General features: G+C 42.0%; 1 protein-coding gene across 2 annotated transcripts in view; it reads left to right on the top strand.

Moving 5' to 3' along the window:
* The first annotated feature begins 2,229 nt into the window (after positions 1 to 2,229).
* The window catches only part of CLINT1 (clathrin interactor 1), an 84,188-nt gene continuing 69,098 nt past the window's right edge, over positions 2,230 to 17,319 (top strand). For both annotated transcript variants that reach the window (XM_063120927.1, XM_063120926.1), the window contains exon 1: positions 2,230 to 2,466. In XM_063120927.1, coding sequence (XP_062976997.1) covers positions 2,426 to 2,466 — 41 coding nt within the window. In that variant the 5' untranslated portion in view covers positions 2,230 to 2,425. The remainder of the gene's footprint in view (positions 2,467 to 17,319) is intronic.

Here is a 17,319-nt window from a genome sequence, read left to right as displayed (position 1 = left end):
CTAAGGATCTGATGGGATCTGAGCTGGCAGTTACTGACCAAGAAAGAGATCTTGGGGTTATGATGGACAGCTCGATGAAAAATGTCAACCCAGTGTGTGGCTGATGTAAAGAAGGTATACTCCAAGTTAGGCATTATGAGAAAAGGAATCAAAAATAAAACTGCCAATATTATACTTATACAAATCTATGGTGCAGTTGGAATATTGTATACAGTTCTGGTCGCCATACCTAAAAAAGGGCATTGTACAGCTGGAAAAAGTGCAGAAAAGGGCAACTAAAATGTTCAAGGGGCTGGAGCAACTATTCTCTGAGGAAAAGTTAAAACAGCTGGGAATGTTTAGGTTTGCAGAAAAGATGAGTGAGGGAAAACATGATAGAGGTGTACAAAACTATGCATGGTGTGAATAGCGAGACATTTTCTCCTCTCATAATACTGTATCTCAGGGTCATCCCATAAAGCTGATTGGTGGGAGATTCAGGACAGATAAAAGGAAGGACTTCTTCATACATAGTTAAACTATGGAATTCACTTCCACAAGATATAGTGATGGCCACCAATTTGGATGGCTTTAAAGGGGGGTTGGATAAATGCCTGGAGGAAAAGGCTATCAGTGGCTATTAGTCCTGAAGGCTATATGCTATCTCTTAGAGGCAGTATTCCTATGTACACCAGTTGCTAGGGAACATGAGTGGGAGCAGGGCTGGTCCAGCCACTGATAAACCAGTTAAGACCTTTTGTTGTAAAGAAGAACTCTGCAGACTACTTCCTACAACACCCCGAGGAAGGCCTAGAAAAAATACAGGCTGAAATGCGTCGGGCTTCTCAACCTAATATAAAAAAATAATAAAAAGTTCAGCATCTTGAGGACTCATTTCTCCCCACCCGCTTTTGTGTGTGTGTGTGCAGTATTCCTACGTACACCAGTTGCTAGGGGACATGAGTGGGAGCTTGGGCTGGTCCTACCATGAAGCGTTAGGAAGTGGGCACAACATATGGTGGAGGCTGGGAAGAGAGGTGTTTTCCCCCTCCAACAGGTCTGCTGCTGCTTGGTCTTGCTGGCCATGCAGCCAGCTGGCAGGACCAAGAAGCAGCAGCAGCCCCCGTCCCCCCTAACCTTGCTGTGCCCATCCCTGCCTCACCTCCTGGGTGCAGCCTGACCTCCCGGCTGCGCCTTGCCTGCCAAGTTACTTTCCGTAGCATAGGCCTGCGCACTGCCTGTAAGGTTTTTCTGCCTTCAGGAGGTGCGTGGCAGCCACGCATCTGACAAGGTATTGCTAGAGGTCCAGGGAGATTGCCGCCACCTCCTTTCCAACCCCCCAACCCCCAGCTGCTCCTTGGGGGGTGGGGAGGAGGAGGCCACAGGACTGGGGGAATGTGACAGCAGGACAGATCCTGGTTCAGGCAGCAACCTCTTGGGCTGGGCCTGAGTGGGAAGGTGCTGTTGCACTTTTGCCCTACATGGGGGCTCCCCACAGGCAGCTTGCTGGCCACTGTGTGCACGGAGCGCTGCACTAGATGGACCTGTGATCTGATCCAGCATGGTCCTTCTTACGTTTTTATATGCAACATAAAATATATAATTTAAAAAAAATCTTTTATAACTTTAACATTCAACAAAGGATAATAGTAGCTCCTACTCTTGCTGCAGCTTTATGCTCCCATGTTGCTAATAGTTTTGGAATTCAGATTTCATTTCTCTTTGTTCCAGAAAAAAGCTTTATGTCAATGAATGAACCTCAGCAACTTTGAAACCAAAATACTTTTCATGAAATGTTAGCTTCCCTTCTTCCCACATTCGTTGCTAAAGACAAACATGGCATTATAGAACCTCAATTCCTGAAACATTTACAGTGCAATCCTATGTATATTTGCTCAGAAGTAGGTCCCTCTGCGTTCAGTGAGACTTACTTCCAGGTAATTACAGCCTTATCCATAATTTTCCTGCAGCCGGGACACCGTCATCCCAGCTTCGTCTACTACACATTACTTCCACTAAAGTAAATCCAACTGCCATTCCTCTCAGATTCCCCAAAAAACTTCAATACCCAGCGAACCCTGCGGGAGAAGCTCTTTTGCCACGATGTCACAACCTATAGGACTACATCTCCCAGTATCCTATGCGATATATCGCCTTTCCCTAACAAGGAACGTCGTTTCTACCGCGTCGAGGCTGGACTTCATGTCCCACCCGCCTTTGCGGCCCTGGGCTACCGGTTTCCGGAGGCGAAACCGAGTCTCTCTCTCTGTCTCTCTCTGTGCCGTTGGCGAAGCTGAGGAGGTGGCGAGGCTAGACAGGCCTGGCGGTAGAGTGGCTAGCTGGGCTCCTGGAGGAGGAGAGCAAGGAGGAGAGGAAGACTGGGGAACTAATAGGGGCCTAGACCGAGAGGGGATCTCTCGGCGCCGCCGCCGCCACGACGTCGACGATGCTGAATATGTGGAAGGTCCGGGAGCTGGTGGACAAGGCGTGAGTATTATGGGGTGCCTGGGAAAGATTGGGTACCTGGCTGGTTCCCCCACCCCCTTACTAAACTCTTACCACAACCTTCCTCGCCCCACCCCCCGCCCGAATCCCTGATCGCAATTCGTTTATTTCCTTCCCATTATTTCTCTTCCCTCCACTCCAGCTTCTGTCTTCCTGTCCACACCTTGTAATGTCCATCTTTACGCCCCCTCCCCCGCGCCATAGTAAGGTCTCACTGTAACCTTCCTCCCTTGTACTCCTCTCCGCCCTGGGCCACCCCCTTCCGACTCCTAGGTTTATATTTCGTCCAACCCTCCATTTATAGTTGGTAATTCTCGCTGAAACTTTCACCTGCTGAAACTGATATTTACCTGCTGCTTCTTATGACCTGATATTTCTCGCCTTGTGGGATTTTAGCCCCTATGTAGTTGATCCTTCCCCAATATCTGCAAAATGTCTAACTTCAATAACATTATCTTGGTTGCTTAGGGATCTTGGCCCTTTGACTCCCAGGGAGCTTATGTGTCTTTTCTAGGGCCTACATATATATACACGTTTCTTGTAGCTGTAATTGTAGTGTACTTCTGTCTTAGCACTGCCCTCCTCTTAGCATAATTGTTACTGAACTTACCAGTCTCTTTCCCCACCCAGTGTACTTGTACACACCCCTTCGTACTAAAGTGCACTTCCAGAGCCTGCCCTGGCTGGCTTGGTACAACTTGAGGGCTTCTCTTGATAGAAAGGTGGTCATGCATGCTCATGTTAGAAATGCCCAAGATATTGAGAAATGTACCTCTGACTTCATACCTCTACAAGCAAGACTGTCTTATTACTGTGCCATTCAGTTAAGCTTTGATGGAGTGGAGGAGGAAAAGGAACTTAATGCAGGAAGTAAAGCCACTTGATAGCTTTGGAGGGCGGGGGGACTATGTGTAACAGATACAGTTTTGAGCCTATTGCATTCCTGTAGATTAACCTTTCGGTTTCTAGCGTAGCTGCCATAGTGACTCTGATATCTGCCAGTAAAAAATGTGGGCTGGGCAAATACACTATTTTGCACCACCCTTGCTTATGGGCAGGGAGCAAAACTCTTTACACACGCTCCACTCATCTGAAACAAAAGGTCTTGTGCAATACCAGACTTACTTCACAAAACTTCATGATGTTAATGTAATTTTCAAGGACGTTAACTTTTCATCAGTTTGAGAAACAGTTAAAGTAACATCTGTTGAATCCTTCCTACCACCAGCACCCTGAATTACCTAGTTCGGTAGCCATCTGAAGCATATGTAGAGTAGGAAGCAAAGCTCACATTTATGGACCTCTGAATAAGGGTCCACCAAACTACTTTACTTTTTCACTTCTGATGGGCTGACGTTTGATCCAAAAAAAGGCAAAACTTGGTAAATAAAATATCAAGACTAATGTCACGTGGTGACCCTTTAGTGATTAGAGTGTTAATTGTGAATGTTAAGGTTTAAAGAGGCTATGTGGTATTTTAATGCATTGAAATACTTCATTGATTTAGGACACAATCCTATGCATGTTTAGACAGAAAATGAGTCCAACAACTCCCACCATGACCCAGGCAGCCATGCTGGCTGGGGCATGCTGGGAGTTTGTAGAACTTTTTTTCTGTCTAACCATACATAGTATTGCACCCTTAGAAATTAGTATTTTCAGCTACTTTTCCTCACTGAAAAAAATTCATGACAATAGTTGTGCTAAAGCATGAAATACAAGATAAACACATTTTAGTTTTGTAGTCTTTAAGCAGTAGAATGCGAGAATCATGCATAGTGGCATAATATGAGTGTTTTTAGGTTTAATATCTTCTCTTTTCATGCATTTGGACTTCCACTTACGCAATGGGACCACTCTTTCCTTTTGCCTTCCTGAAGCCCCTTGCTTAATCATTGATTTGTTCCAGAGGGTCTCCCCACTCTCCCGAGCAGATTTAGGGAACCTGTGGGAGCTATGTGGGGAAGGAGAATCTGTAACACCAGCAGTGTTTGTTCCACTGGCAGACAAACACTCAGATATAACACCTTTTCTTCTATGTAGTTGAAACATATATTGCAGGTGGTAGGTAAAGCTTGATTTAACGCAAGTTATAATGTGTTCCTGTAGTGATTTGTATTCACAGGTTGACAAATGTATTGTAAATGAAGATGTGTGTAAGAATACTGGACTACATTTGGGAATAATCTCCCCCCTTCAAAAATAACGCTAAGAAACTCAAGATGAAAAAAAAATACCTTACAGAAATGTTTCCAGAAGATGTGTGACAGGATTAAGGTCACTTCTCAGAAAGCAGAGCCTATAACACAGTTTTGGGTGGCTAGAATTGCTCTCTCCTGTTGTACAAAAATAACCTTATATTAATACCATAACAAATTTTTGAAACATTTATTCAAAGAATGAGCTCAGCTCTTACTTTGTGAAAGCAGCATTGTCTTCATATACATCAGTCTTGGCTTTGAAAGGCTTGATTATTTTTAGACCTACTCTGACCTTGAAACCACACGCAGCATTTGACATTCTGCTTGCTATTGTACATTACTGGATTGATACATAAATTCATGGAAAGCGTGACTTTGAAAATATAGTGATTGAGAAATGTTCAGTATGCCTGTGTTCATAGGTGTACTGAGCATTTTTATATTTTATGTAACAGTTTTATATTCTTTGCGAAGTTAGATATTTGGCTCCTTTGGCTGCCTAAGTGCTGTGTTTGGTCAGAACATATGTTGAATTGTGAAAAACTAACTTTTTGTAAAGTTTTAGTATCCAAAAGGAAATGCTAGTAGGTTAACAGCTTGATTTGTGGTAGCTATACAAGTGGTTACTTACAGGTGCAAACCTATGCATGTTTAGACTGAAAAAGTCCTACAACTCCCAGGATACTTGGAGTTGTAAGACTTTTTTCTGTCTAAATGTAAACCTTTTCGCTGCTCTTATTCAGAGTAAGCATAAGTGTATTCTGCAGCTTAGTTTGTTTTGGTTCTCTTGCGTTTGTTAGCATTATTTCTCCAGACCTCAGTTGGCATCCTCTTGCACGCATATTTCACAAAAACTTCCTATCCCAGCTAACTTACAGGCCCTGATCAGTATTTTGCAGTTGCTGCTACCACCAGAAACCCTGTTCATACCATCCTAATATTTGTTTATAGGATTTAGTTCCCTCCTTTCAAACTAAAATCTCTCAAGGTGGCTTAAATCATAATAAAAATAATAAAATGGTCATATGAAAATTGAGAATCAATAAAAGCAGCAAATATACATAAACCAAATAAAATCATCTAATCAAACCATGAGAAAACAGTACAGACTTCATGTTCACTCAAAACAGTTGTTCATGAACAGCATGCTGGTGTATGCTATCTGATCGCTCCTGCTTGGCTTGGGCGCAGGTGCAACTACAGTAACCAGAAGTTCATTTGGAAGAAAAGGCTTAGTATTGTGCCCAAGCTGGGATACCTTGTTTGTCTCCCCTTTAACAAGCTAGAGTCTGAAGCCAGGGTTCAAAGTTGTTTTCCAATTACTGACTTCTTTGGGAGGGGCAGTAGTCCTGGCTTTTTCTCATGGTGAGTTGCTGGTTATTGTAGGTGCTCCCATTGGCAGGAGGAGCCAAGCAGGAAAAATATGGCTTCGTGATACTCAGCAAGTCTGACTTGGCAGTCAAATGTAGCCTTTGGTGCCTAAAAAATCACTGGGATAGTACCATGAAAACATGCTGAGGGAGAAGTCCCAAAATATGGTTGCCATTGCAGAAAAGGAACCTCCCCCCTCTCTCTGGATACCACCTGCCCAAACTCTGATGGTGGGGGCACCCAGAGAAGGTTGTCAGACAGTTTTCTTAATTGACAACAGGCTCATATGGGAGCTGGCAGTCTTTGGTTTTGCTGTTAAAAATACCAAAGTTTCTATTCATGTGTTTGTCACCGTTACACCTCATGTTTGGGGAATGGTTGTACCAGCTCGTGTCTCTCAGAATTTAAAATGGCACCTTCGTCTATAATTTCTGTAGTAGCTCTGTTGACTAAAAGTTATTAATTCTGGTGTCTTTTAATTCCTTGAGGCTGCAATCCTGTTCATATTTACCTGTGTTTCCATCCCATTAAAATCATTGAGTATACATGTTAAGGATTGGGCTGCACATTTGCAGCTTGAGTTGAGTAGAACTTCTCAGCATGAAGGGGGGAAAGTGTGAGAGAAAGAAAAGCTACAGTGCTGCACATTATAGTATTCTTCCCCCCCCCTTTTTTTTTTTTTTTGCTGTTATAGCTTTTACAAGATGGTATAGAGTAGTTTGGGGCTCCAACTAACCAGCTTATTAGCTCTGTTGCTATATATAGTCAGGAGGATTTTGTATCTTTCATTTTATCCGTTCTACTTATAATGGAGTAGCTCTCACGGAGTGAAGTTTAGAAATAATTCATCATGGAAATACCACAAGAGTATGTCGACTTTGGAGTGAAGCACTGTCTGTCTTGAGATGTAATTGCCACTTGCAGTCCTCTCATTTGAGTATGTTTGTCTTTTCTGCAGTATTTCAAGTTAATTTTAAACTTTAACGTTTGAACAAACATGACCTTTGATTTTATGAGCTTGAAATAGTTTTTCTTTAAATAGGTGAAATTTCAAACCAGCAATTAACAACTTGACTGCAACACTGAAAAATATTTATCCTACACCAGCCTGGGTGTACTTAATTGGTAACTTAAATCTTTCTGTCCTATACCATTAAGAAATGTTCAGTTATTCTATGCTGGGCAAATGGTTAATTAACATGCCCCTTCCATTCTGAATCATTACTGTACCAATGCCTTGGCATATTGTCCTGTCTGTGCTTTCCGAAGGTATCTCTTCAGTGCAGCTATTCTCTCTCTCTCTCTCTCTCTCTCTCTCTCTCTCTCTCTCTCTCTCTCTCTCACACACACACACACACACACACACCATTTGTTGCATTTATAGTCATTATTGTGTTAACATGTGTATTTAGAGTTTCCTCCTCTCCACTCTTGTTTAACAAGATGCATCACATTGTTTTCTGTTAAATCAAAGCATTGTGCAAACAGATTTGGCTGAAACCCCCACCCCCAACACCTGTTATTAACATTTTCATCTTTTACAATGAGATTCCTTGGTTCGTTTCACAGAAATAAAAAATGTTTGCTCCAGTTCCTTTGGTGAGCTCCAGCTCAGATAGGTTTCACCTACTGAATTGGTATGTTTAATAACAGGCAGAGACAATAATAATAATGTCTCTGTTGTGCCATTAATAATGGAATTGGGGTGACAGTTCAAAATTCACTTTGTGAAAGTTATTTTGATTTTCTCTTATTGTGTGTGTGTGTGTGTGTGTGTGTGTGTGTATCAGAGACCAGAAGAAATGGCAAAATTTAAAATAGTCGTCTTGATTCAGCAAAGCTTTTGATGAAGTGCCCCATGACATTCTGATTAACAAACTAGCTAAAAGTGGGCTAGATGGAACAACTAGAAAAAGAAACCAAATTCACAGTTACAAGATGGGGAATACTTGGCTCAGCAATACTACAAGTGAGTATCTTGGAATTGTTGTAGATCACAAGCTGAGTATGAGCCAGCAGTGTGATACGGCTGCAAAAAAAGCAAATGCCATTTGGGGCTGCATTGATAGAAGTATAGCTTCCAAATTGCTTGAGGTATTGGTTCCCCTCTATTAGGCACTGGTTAGGCCTCATCTTGAGTATTGTGTCCAGTTCTGGGCATGACACTTCAAGAAGGATGCAGACAAGCTAAGAGGGGGTTCATGAGGGGGCAATGAGGATGATCAGGGGTCTGGAAACAAAGCCCTATGAGGACAGACTGAAAGAACTGGGCATGTTTAGCCTGGAGAAGAGAAGATTGAGGGGAGAACTGATAGCACTCTTCAAATACTTCAAAGGTTGTCACACAGAGGAGGAGGACCAGGATCTCTTCTCGATCCTCCCAGAGTGCAGGACATGGACTAATGGGCTTAAGATGCAGGAAGCCAGATTCGGACTGGACATCAGGAAAAACTTCTTGAGTGTTAGAGCAGTATGATAATAGAACCAGTTACCTAGGGAGGTTGTGGGCTTTCCCACACTAGAGGCATTCAAGAGGCAGCTGGACAGCCATCTGTCAGGTATGCTTTAAGGTGGATTCATGTATTGAGCAAGGAGTTGGACTCGATGGCCTTATAGGCCCCTTCCAACTCTTCTTTGATTCTTAGTTTGACAATATTACTCCTCTATGTGTAATTTTCCTGACTCTTTGAATGTTGACAGTGTTAATATGGTGATTAACTCTGATCTGTGAATGTATTTTTTTAAAATCTGACCTGGTGAGTTGATGAGTTAAATCAATGAAAAGTAGCTTTTGAAACTGAGGAGCATGTTGATTATGTCACAGTCAGATTACTTAATAACCAATGGCATAGCTTTCCCTAACACTTAGAAGATATTTTAACCTATTATGCTAGTGCTTGAGAATAATATATTACAACTAGCTGTACCCGGTGTAACATACACCGTTGTAGCATATCTTAAAGTTTATTAATTAAATACCATCGTGGGGGCGGGGGCTGCTTGGAGGCTGCCGATACAGCGCCGTCTGGCAGACCTGGGGGGCAGGGAGGTCGGGGGAGCAGTTGTCCCCCTCTCCCCGGGGTTCCTGTCAGCCTTGGGCCGCCTGCCCAGCTCACATGAGATTAAGCCTGGGCCTGGGCTCGCAGCAGGCGAGCGGCCTCCCACCCGGCCACCAAGGGCCCTGGCCGTGCCTCGCTCATGCTCTGGACCGTGGTGCTGTCCCCTTTGTGGAGGGGTGGAGCGAAGAGGCAGAAAGTGGGGTAGGATTACCTTGGAAAGCCCGGAGGAGTCGGGCGAGGGGCTTAGCAACCTGTATCAGCTGAAGCCTGTACAGAAACATACCTAAGCGTTTTATATGGAGAGATGTTAGTAGTCTTGAAAGTGGCCTAATTATACCTGTATAATAAACAGGATGGATTGACTTCTATCTAGTTTTGAAATTATTGTTCTTCATATTTTCCTAAAAATGGTGTACAATTGACCGCTAAACTGTTAAATTTATTTATTTATTATTTTATGCTTTTATTCTTAAAGCCAGACCTTGCACTATATTTTTTTCATATTTTCTTTCTTTTTTCTTTTTTACCTATGGAAGAAATATCTTTAAGATATCCCCATATAGGGTTTTATTATTGCAGCCATTACAGTTTATGGGATTATGGTTATGGTATAAAATATAGGAACCTTGCACATTGGACAGCATTGTTTTTTGTTGGTCCTTACTCTCGGCCTTGGCCCAGCACTGCCCTCACAAAATCAAAGCAGGAAACAAAACTGAAATTTCCATAACTGACAGATCAAAGTTAGGTCTATTAGAGGCAGAACAGAGCAGTTTATTTTCATTATATTCTTAGTTTAATGTGACAAAAACAAGCTACAGTGAGTTTTTAAGTCACACACCCCTCCGCCAACATGCTGCGAGGAGAACTGTGGTTAATGTTAACCGTGGCTTTTTAAAAATAAGTCCACCTCATAACTCATAGTTTGTAGCTGGCTTGTTTCAAACAAACCATAGTTAACATTAACCATACTTGTCAGTTCAGATGGCGTGACAGACTGTGGTCTAGTAAAAACAGAAATGAAAGCTTCCAATTTCCTTGAGGAAGAGGAGGTGGGAGGAAGTATGAGCCTGGTTGGGTGGGGGCCAGGCTCATTCCTGTCACAATAAATCTTAGTTTAGTGTGACATCTGAACTGGGGCCATTGTAACTGATGCATATAATAAAAAATAAATGATTTAAATTGGGGGGGGGGGGAGAGACAACTGCAATGTTTGCTTCCACTTTCTGACTTGTCACAATGAACCAGAGATTGTGGTTGAAAAAATTCTGCTTAGGCAAGCCAGATTCATAACCCATGATTTGAAGTTAGTTTGTTAGGAACCAGGTTCTGCAAGTTTGTGAACCCTATAAAACTTACAAAATCATGGATGCATTCAGTGCAGTACATTATGAGTATAAACAGGTCCTTTCTTCTGGCAGGGAGATGAGTTTTGAAGTTTCAATTTCAGTGGCAAACTGGGAACAAACTGGTTTGGTTCCTGGTTTGTGCATAAACTATGGTTTGAGCAAGCTTTGGTTTACTGCTAATTTCCCCTCACCTGTAGAGAAGGGGAGGAAGCAGCATGCAAGGTTGAATGTGATTTGAATGAGTTAGAAAAGTTGAAGACTGAGGATTGATGGCTATCTTATATTACTTCATCCTCTCTGAAAAAATATGTTGTCTTTTTGTGCATAGTTGCATCTGGCTGGCAATGATGGTTTATCCTAGCAGCACAGTACATAATTGTTCTAGTATCTGTTAAAAAGATGCAATGGGGAGGGGAGGGGAACAGAGTCCTCACTCATATATATGAGATTAAAGTTAAAAATGATCATGGTAGGAATTCTGAAAGAAAAAGGATTGTTGGCCACTTCTTTCAATAGAGTAACTTCAGATATTCAAGGGGTGAAGGGTGCTATGAACATTCAAATCCTGGTATAATCAAGTCTTTCCCAAAATAAGACAGAAAATAAACATTTCTCTTTAGGGAAACTGATGTCAGTTTGGGAATACTTTGACAGAGTTTGTTGTTTATTCATTCAGTCGTTTCCGACTCTTCGTGACTTCATGGACCAGCCCACGCCAGAGCTTTCTGTCGGCCGTTGCCACTTAGGCATAATCCATACCATCCGTTTATTCCTGAATAGTATTGAGGTCATCCCTACCGCGCCACATGATGCCCAGCTGATCCTGTGGTGCTCTAGGGACGACCCCCTCAGTTTTCCTGGGATATCAATGACAGCATTTGTCCCAATTTCCCCCCCGCTGTCGCAAGAATCGCGAGGTGCGCTGCTGGTGTGCCCTCCCCTTACAAAGCTGTTGCTGTTCCTCGCAAGTAGTGGGGCTCAGCGAACAGGCAACCAGCTGTGCGGAGTGAGCCCATGGGTATCGGGGTGAGGGGAAGCATTGTCGACATGTTCTGGATGGGTCTCAGGGTCTTCAAGCGCCGTGTGCATGTGTGTGGGTTTTTTTTAAAAAATCTAACTCATCTTTTCGCAGTATCGGAACTTTGCTCTTGCGCATTAAGAAAAAAAATCACCCTGGAACAGGTCTCCTTAAATTGTGGGATAACTTGCTGGCATGTGCCCCGTGAGGGACGATCGCTGAAGCAGAAGACTTCACAATCATCCCTCCCCCCTCTTGAAAGTGTTCTAGGTGTAGATGAGCCCTTAGATTTATGAGGACCTGGCAATGTGAATTCTAGCCTTTTCTCTTTCCATTAAAGCATAATTTGGCATAGCATATAGAAATTAGGAGGGTAGATTGTACATACTAAACCTATAAAGAGGTATCCCAGGTAGGAGGAACTCAAGATCTTTCTCTAACATCTGACCTCTTTCAGTTTTATCACTTCTGCTTTTGAATCATTAGGCTCTAATGCCATAGCTACGTAATAGCTGTTTTCAGACAAAACAAGAAGCCAGAATTCTAGGTAATTTGGACTTCTTGTTCATGAGCAAGCATGTAGGTACATGTTTGCTAACTGCTCCTGCTTGGTTTCTTCCAGCAGCTGCACTGGCTCCAACAACCAGGAACACACGGAGAGGAAAAAAACTTAGCATTATGTCTGAACAGAGATGCTTGTTGCTACTTCTATGACAAATCAGAGTTTGAAGCCAGGGTTTGAAGTTAACTTGCAAGTGACAAGGCAAGAGTTGAATTCAAAAATAATGCCTAGCATTTTATTGCCAGTGAGTTCCTAGTTACTGAAACAGCTCCAGCTAGTGGGAAGAGCCAAGTGGGAATGATCAGGCAGCATGCTTGCTTGTGGACAATAAGCCAGGATTTTCTGGAATCATGACTGTCTTGTGTGAAAGCGAGCAATATGCATTTGAGATTATCATTGAATTCTGTTTGAAAACGATGATATGGATCCTTGACCACTTCTCTTCCAAATACAAATAAGCTGAATAATCTGTTTACAAGAAGATGCACACTGCTGGCTCTAGGTATAAATACAGAGATAGTACAGCATTTTCATTAAGTAGAACAGAGCTTTTTTCCCCCTCTGAAGAGCATTATTTGGGGTTTAAAAAACATTTTGCATTAGAATTTCTCAGGGTATAATTCAAGCAGTGTACATATCTGAGTATTTATTGATTCTCTAGCAAACCTGGATGGTATTTAGAGGCAAAGTTTAGCAAGTATTTTGATCACATAGGGGACAGTGCTATGCAGGTCCAGATAGAAAAGTCCTACAGAGCTCCCAGCATTCCCCAGACAGCATGGCTGGTTGAGGAATGCTGGGAATTGTAGGGATTTTCTGTCTAAATGTGCATAGGATTGCACCTTGGCAGGAGCAATCCTATATCCCCTAAGGAATGTCTGGGGAACATAGGAGATTTTGATTTCCTGGATCTGACCTCAGAGCCAGGACTCCAAGCTTGGAGGCAGGAAACCATGCTCCCCTCACGCTAACAGGGAGAGAACCATGCTGGTTGTTGTTACGAGCTCACAAATATGAGTCTATATGAGGGGATGGGGTGTTCCTGGGTCAGGGAGGAGAGGAGACTGGAGAATGGGGGCTACAAGGTATCCCCAGCTAAAATACTGCGTGGGAGTTGCGAGATGCCTTCTGCTCTGCATAGGATACGCATAAGCCTCCAAGTAGCCAAGATGAATCACATAGGATTGCGCCCTAAGTGGCTATTGATTAGAGGAATGAAGTGCTTAGCAAGTGTACTCTGTATTCTCTTTATTAGAGTGCAGTTATGTAAACCAACCTATAAACCATAGTTCATAAAATGAAGATTTTATTTTCAACTTTTGTTCCCCCACCCCTCCCCAAATGACACAAACTAGAATTTTTGTAAACTGCACACCTACTTTGGAATAAGTTCCACTGAATTCAACGGGGATGATTTTTGAGCATAGCATTGTAGGATTCATTTGTAACACTAGGTATATTTTTATAATAATCGTTTTAATAAAATGAAGGCTATTACATTTTTATGACTATGACAAGCAGTACAGTTTTATGTTATACTTAGTTATACATATGTTTCATGTTTTCAAAGTAAGTTTAGGTTTAATAAGAAAGTATTATAAATAGTTTTAATCCTCTCCTCTCTCTCTCCCCCACCTCCATTTTTTTCTGTTTTCAAAACAACTGGAATGTTTTTGTTCAGAATTTCTGGATGTTTCACATATCTCTTGGGAATTAGAGACATTCATATTTGACATTTCACATTTGATACACACTGAGACTTGTACAGATCAATTGTAGATTTAAATTCACAATGTCTCACCTTTTCTTTCTGTCCCCTTATATTGTAGGTGAAATATGCTGGCATTTTTTTCTTGTGATAGTATGTGTTTTCTTTCAGCTAGCTACCTGTTACTAACCGTATCATGTATGTCTATAGATCGATATTTGTCTCATGGTGGTAACTTGTAACCTTATTGATGGTGGCTGCACTATGTAGAGAACCAGTTGTCCTCCATCCTCATAGGGAAACCAATTTTGCAATGTTGCCATTGGTCTCTATTTCCATTATCTTCTGGGCACAGGGTAATATTTGTTAAAATGCTACCAGTAACCAGTTCACCACACAGTTATTGGGGTCACTACATTAAAAAACTGGATTCTGTGGTTATTCTAACATTGAGTGGGGTGGGGGTAAAATTAGATTAATTGCTCCAAGTGGCATTCTTTGAGTGCAGTTTTCGCCTTTGTGGGGAGTGCCTGATGGAGTTCTGTCTGGTATTCCGTGACTAAGTTCTGCTGCTTAGCCTAGAAATAGTACGTATTAAGGTTATGATGAGTGAACTGTCAGATTACATTATTCAGCTGACGGTAAAATTACAGCCTCATATTTATCTCCTGCTACTTGACCTTCCTGAAAACATCCTTTTTATAGGGTCATTTAATTTTACCTTGTATTGAAGATTTATTTTAGTCAGCATAAGCAATCAGTCTTAAAGCAAGGACCACTTTGATCATGGTAGATAAGGAACATTTATCCTTTGACTCTGTGAGTAACTTCTTCTTCTGATAATGCTGAGGAACCATGGCCTATTTTGGTGCTTTGAACAGTGGTGCATTTCCATGCAAGGTCTTTGTTGTTTTGGCTCAAGCCTAATCGTGTCCTCTCAGTTTTCATGCCATGCAAACAAGAGGAGTAAATTAGCGGTCTCTCTGTAAAGAGATTTATAATAAAACTTGATGATGCATACAAATGCAGTAACTCCGCCCATCAAATTGTTGTCACAGACAGTCCTTTTCCCAAGGCCCTTGTGTTTGAAAGCTCAACAAAGTATTCACAACCAAAGGGAACATAGATCTAGATTACAAGTTGGGAACTACAGTTTAGCTGTTATACGCTAATGATCAGGGTTAACTGTGTGTTCAAGTAAAGTGGTGCCAGATTGCTCCAAGGCTCAGGCACATGTGCTGCTTTTGTGGTGCATACATAGAAAGAAGCATACATACACCTTGAATCTCTCACTAAAATGGGAGGCTTTAAGAAGGTTATTCTGTTGTATCTTTTGTATATGTGTGTAAAGTCGCACCTCTAGATCTCCCTGCAACCTAGACATCTCTTTGGATGTACTATCTGCCAGGCTCCCAGAAGCCTTGTGTGGCTTTAGCCCCTGTTAGTTCTTACTCTGTTTACTGTCTCTTATCTGTGAGAGCTTTTCCTGTCAAACTTCATGACATTTTCAGGAAGTTAAAAAAAGGAGAGTTGTGAAATCATTGCCTATTGCTGGATTTCCTATATTCCTTATAAGCTTCTCTTGTTAAGCCAGTAATCACAATATGAAGATGAACTCCTTCAAACTGTATTATGGTTTTTTCATTGGCACTAGATGAGAGGTTTGACTATCGGTGCTGTTCATCAGATATGGATATGTGGGACTTAGTTTCAGCCAAGGCTCACTGTAGCTTATTTTCACTGACAGGATTTAGGCCATAGATGTGTGAAGTAATAATAAAGATGAATGCCTTTCAGTTTGTATAGTTTCTTTCCCTCACCACTGTAGCCCTATTCAAATATTATTTAAACAAGTGAAATCAACTGGCGAACACAGCAAGTAGCCCTCCCCCTGACATCGCGTATACCAAGTAGCTCCTTCCCAAGGCACTTCACGTACAACATGAAGGACTGTAAAGGACACCGTCAAATGTACAGTTGTGGGCATGGGGGCTAACAGGCATCTGACGCATATGGTGACCTCTGTGCAAAGAGCTATATGTGTGAAGCCCTTCGCCCTGCAGACGTTTGCACGAATGTTTGGGGGTGGAGCTAATTGGCACATGCGATGTGTGCGGGGTGACTTGACGTGACCCTGTCCCTGCTTGTGTGTTTAAATAGTTTAAATAATGCCTGAATAGGACTTATAAAATGACAAGTAATCCCCTGTGTATCTGGTTTTAGGGGGTTATAGTTTCCACGGAAAAGAACATGGTCTCCTGGCACATCTGAGACCTTTAAACAGCTAAGCAATGCTTACACAAGTCAGGGTACACAGGATGCTATACACAAAATGACTGAGGAAAATGTTCTGAAGAAAATTCAGGCAAATTGTTCAATGTTATTGATGTCAGAAGCTTCATATGAACTGAAGAGGAACACCTAAATCTATTTATTTTTATACCTGTTGATTACTTAATAGGTAGTCGGATGCCTTTCAACCTGCCACCTCATCTCACCACTGCACTGTAACCCTGCATCTCTCTTGGCCCTTATGCAGTATAGCTGACAGTGGTGCTATTTTTCCCTAGTCGTGGAAAAGGCGACGTTGCTTATGTCCATGGTTCTGGCCTTGAAAGCCACATGGGAGAGCATTTCAGCAATGTTTTTTCTTATATTCTCAAGTCCTCTTTAATTTCAGAAAGCAGATGTGAGTTTGAAAGGTGAGTAGTTGGGCTATTCTCAGTTGCTTGTTGTGCCTTAACAAGAAAAAGAAACAGGATGTTGGTGGGATAAGCATCTGGTAGAGAGGATGTGCAATTTGATATCCAGATGATAATTGCTACTTTCCCCTGCATTCAGAGAATGGCAAATGGCATATTTCATTTACGTGCAATAAAGTTGTAGTTTGACTGGACGTGGTTAGTTTCAGAATACAATGTGAACTCCAACTAGCATTGCTGTGCTGATGGAAGCTTTGCTCCTCCTCCCTGCAGTCCCATGCTCCCCAAATCTATTCTAGAGTGTTGGTGGGACTATCTAGAGTAGATTTGTGTGACGGAAAGAAGAGGAAGGAAAAGTTCTGGACTGTTGCCTCTAACCTTCAGACACTGTGGTGCCTTGTGATCCAATATATGAACATTTGAGGCCAGGAAGATTTCAGGGATAGTCATCTGTTGAGGGAAATCTGAATATGGGATTCTCAAGTGTCTGTCCTAGTAGCATCAGAATGCTTGTGAGTGGTTAAAATACTGTGTAGATTACTTCATAAATAAATGCACAATACATTGTAGAGCTATGTGTAGCACCTACTTCCTGTAGGCTACCGCCAAACTGAATGTTGCCCACCTACCATGTATTGCGGCCTGACAGATGCTTGGCAAGGCCTCTGTTCTCATAGCCACAGGCCAATGGTAAAAACAGGAGATTTATCAAGGCTCTGTTGGTAATAAATTAAGGAGGCCTTCTGTAGGCACTCTGAAAAAAGCAATGAAGAAGAAGAGAAATGAAAGTCACTTTATCATATGGCATGGAACTTGCAGCAGAGCCATGGTTAAAGTTTCTTGAATCAGGAAACTGCAAATTCTT

Source organism: Elgaria multicarinata, chromosome 3, assembly GCF_023053635.1.
Source record: "Elgaria multicarinata webbii isolate HBS135686 ecotype San Diego chromosome 3, rElgMul1.1.pri, whole genome shotgun sequence".
Lineage (NCBI taxonomy): Eukaryota > Metazoa > Chordata > Lepidosauria > Squamata > Anguidae > Elgaria > Elgaria multicarinata.
This window is presented reverse-complemented; position numbering and strand designations above follow the sequence as displayed.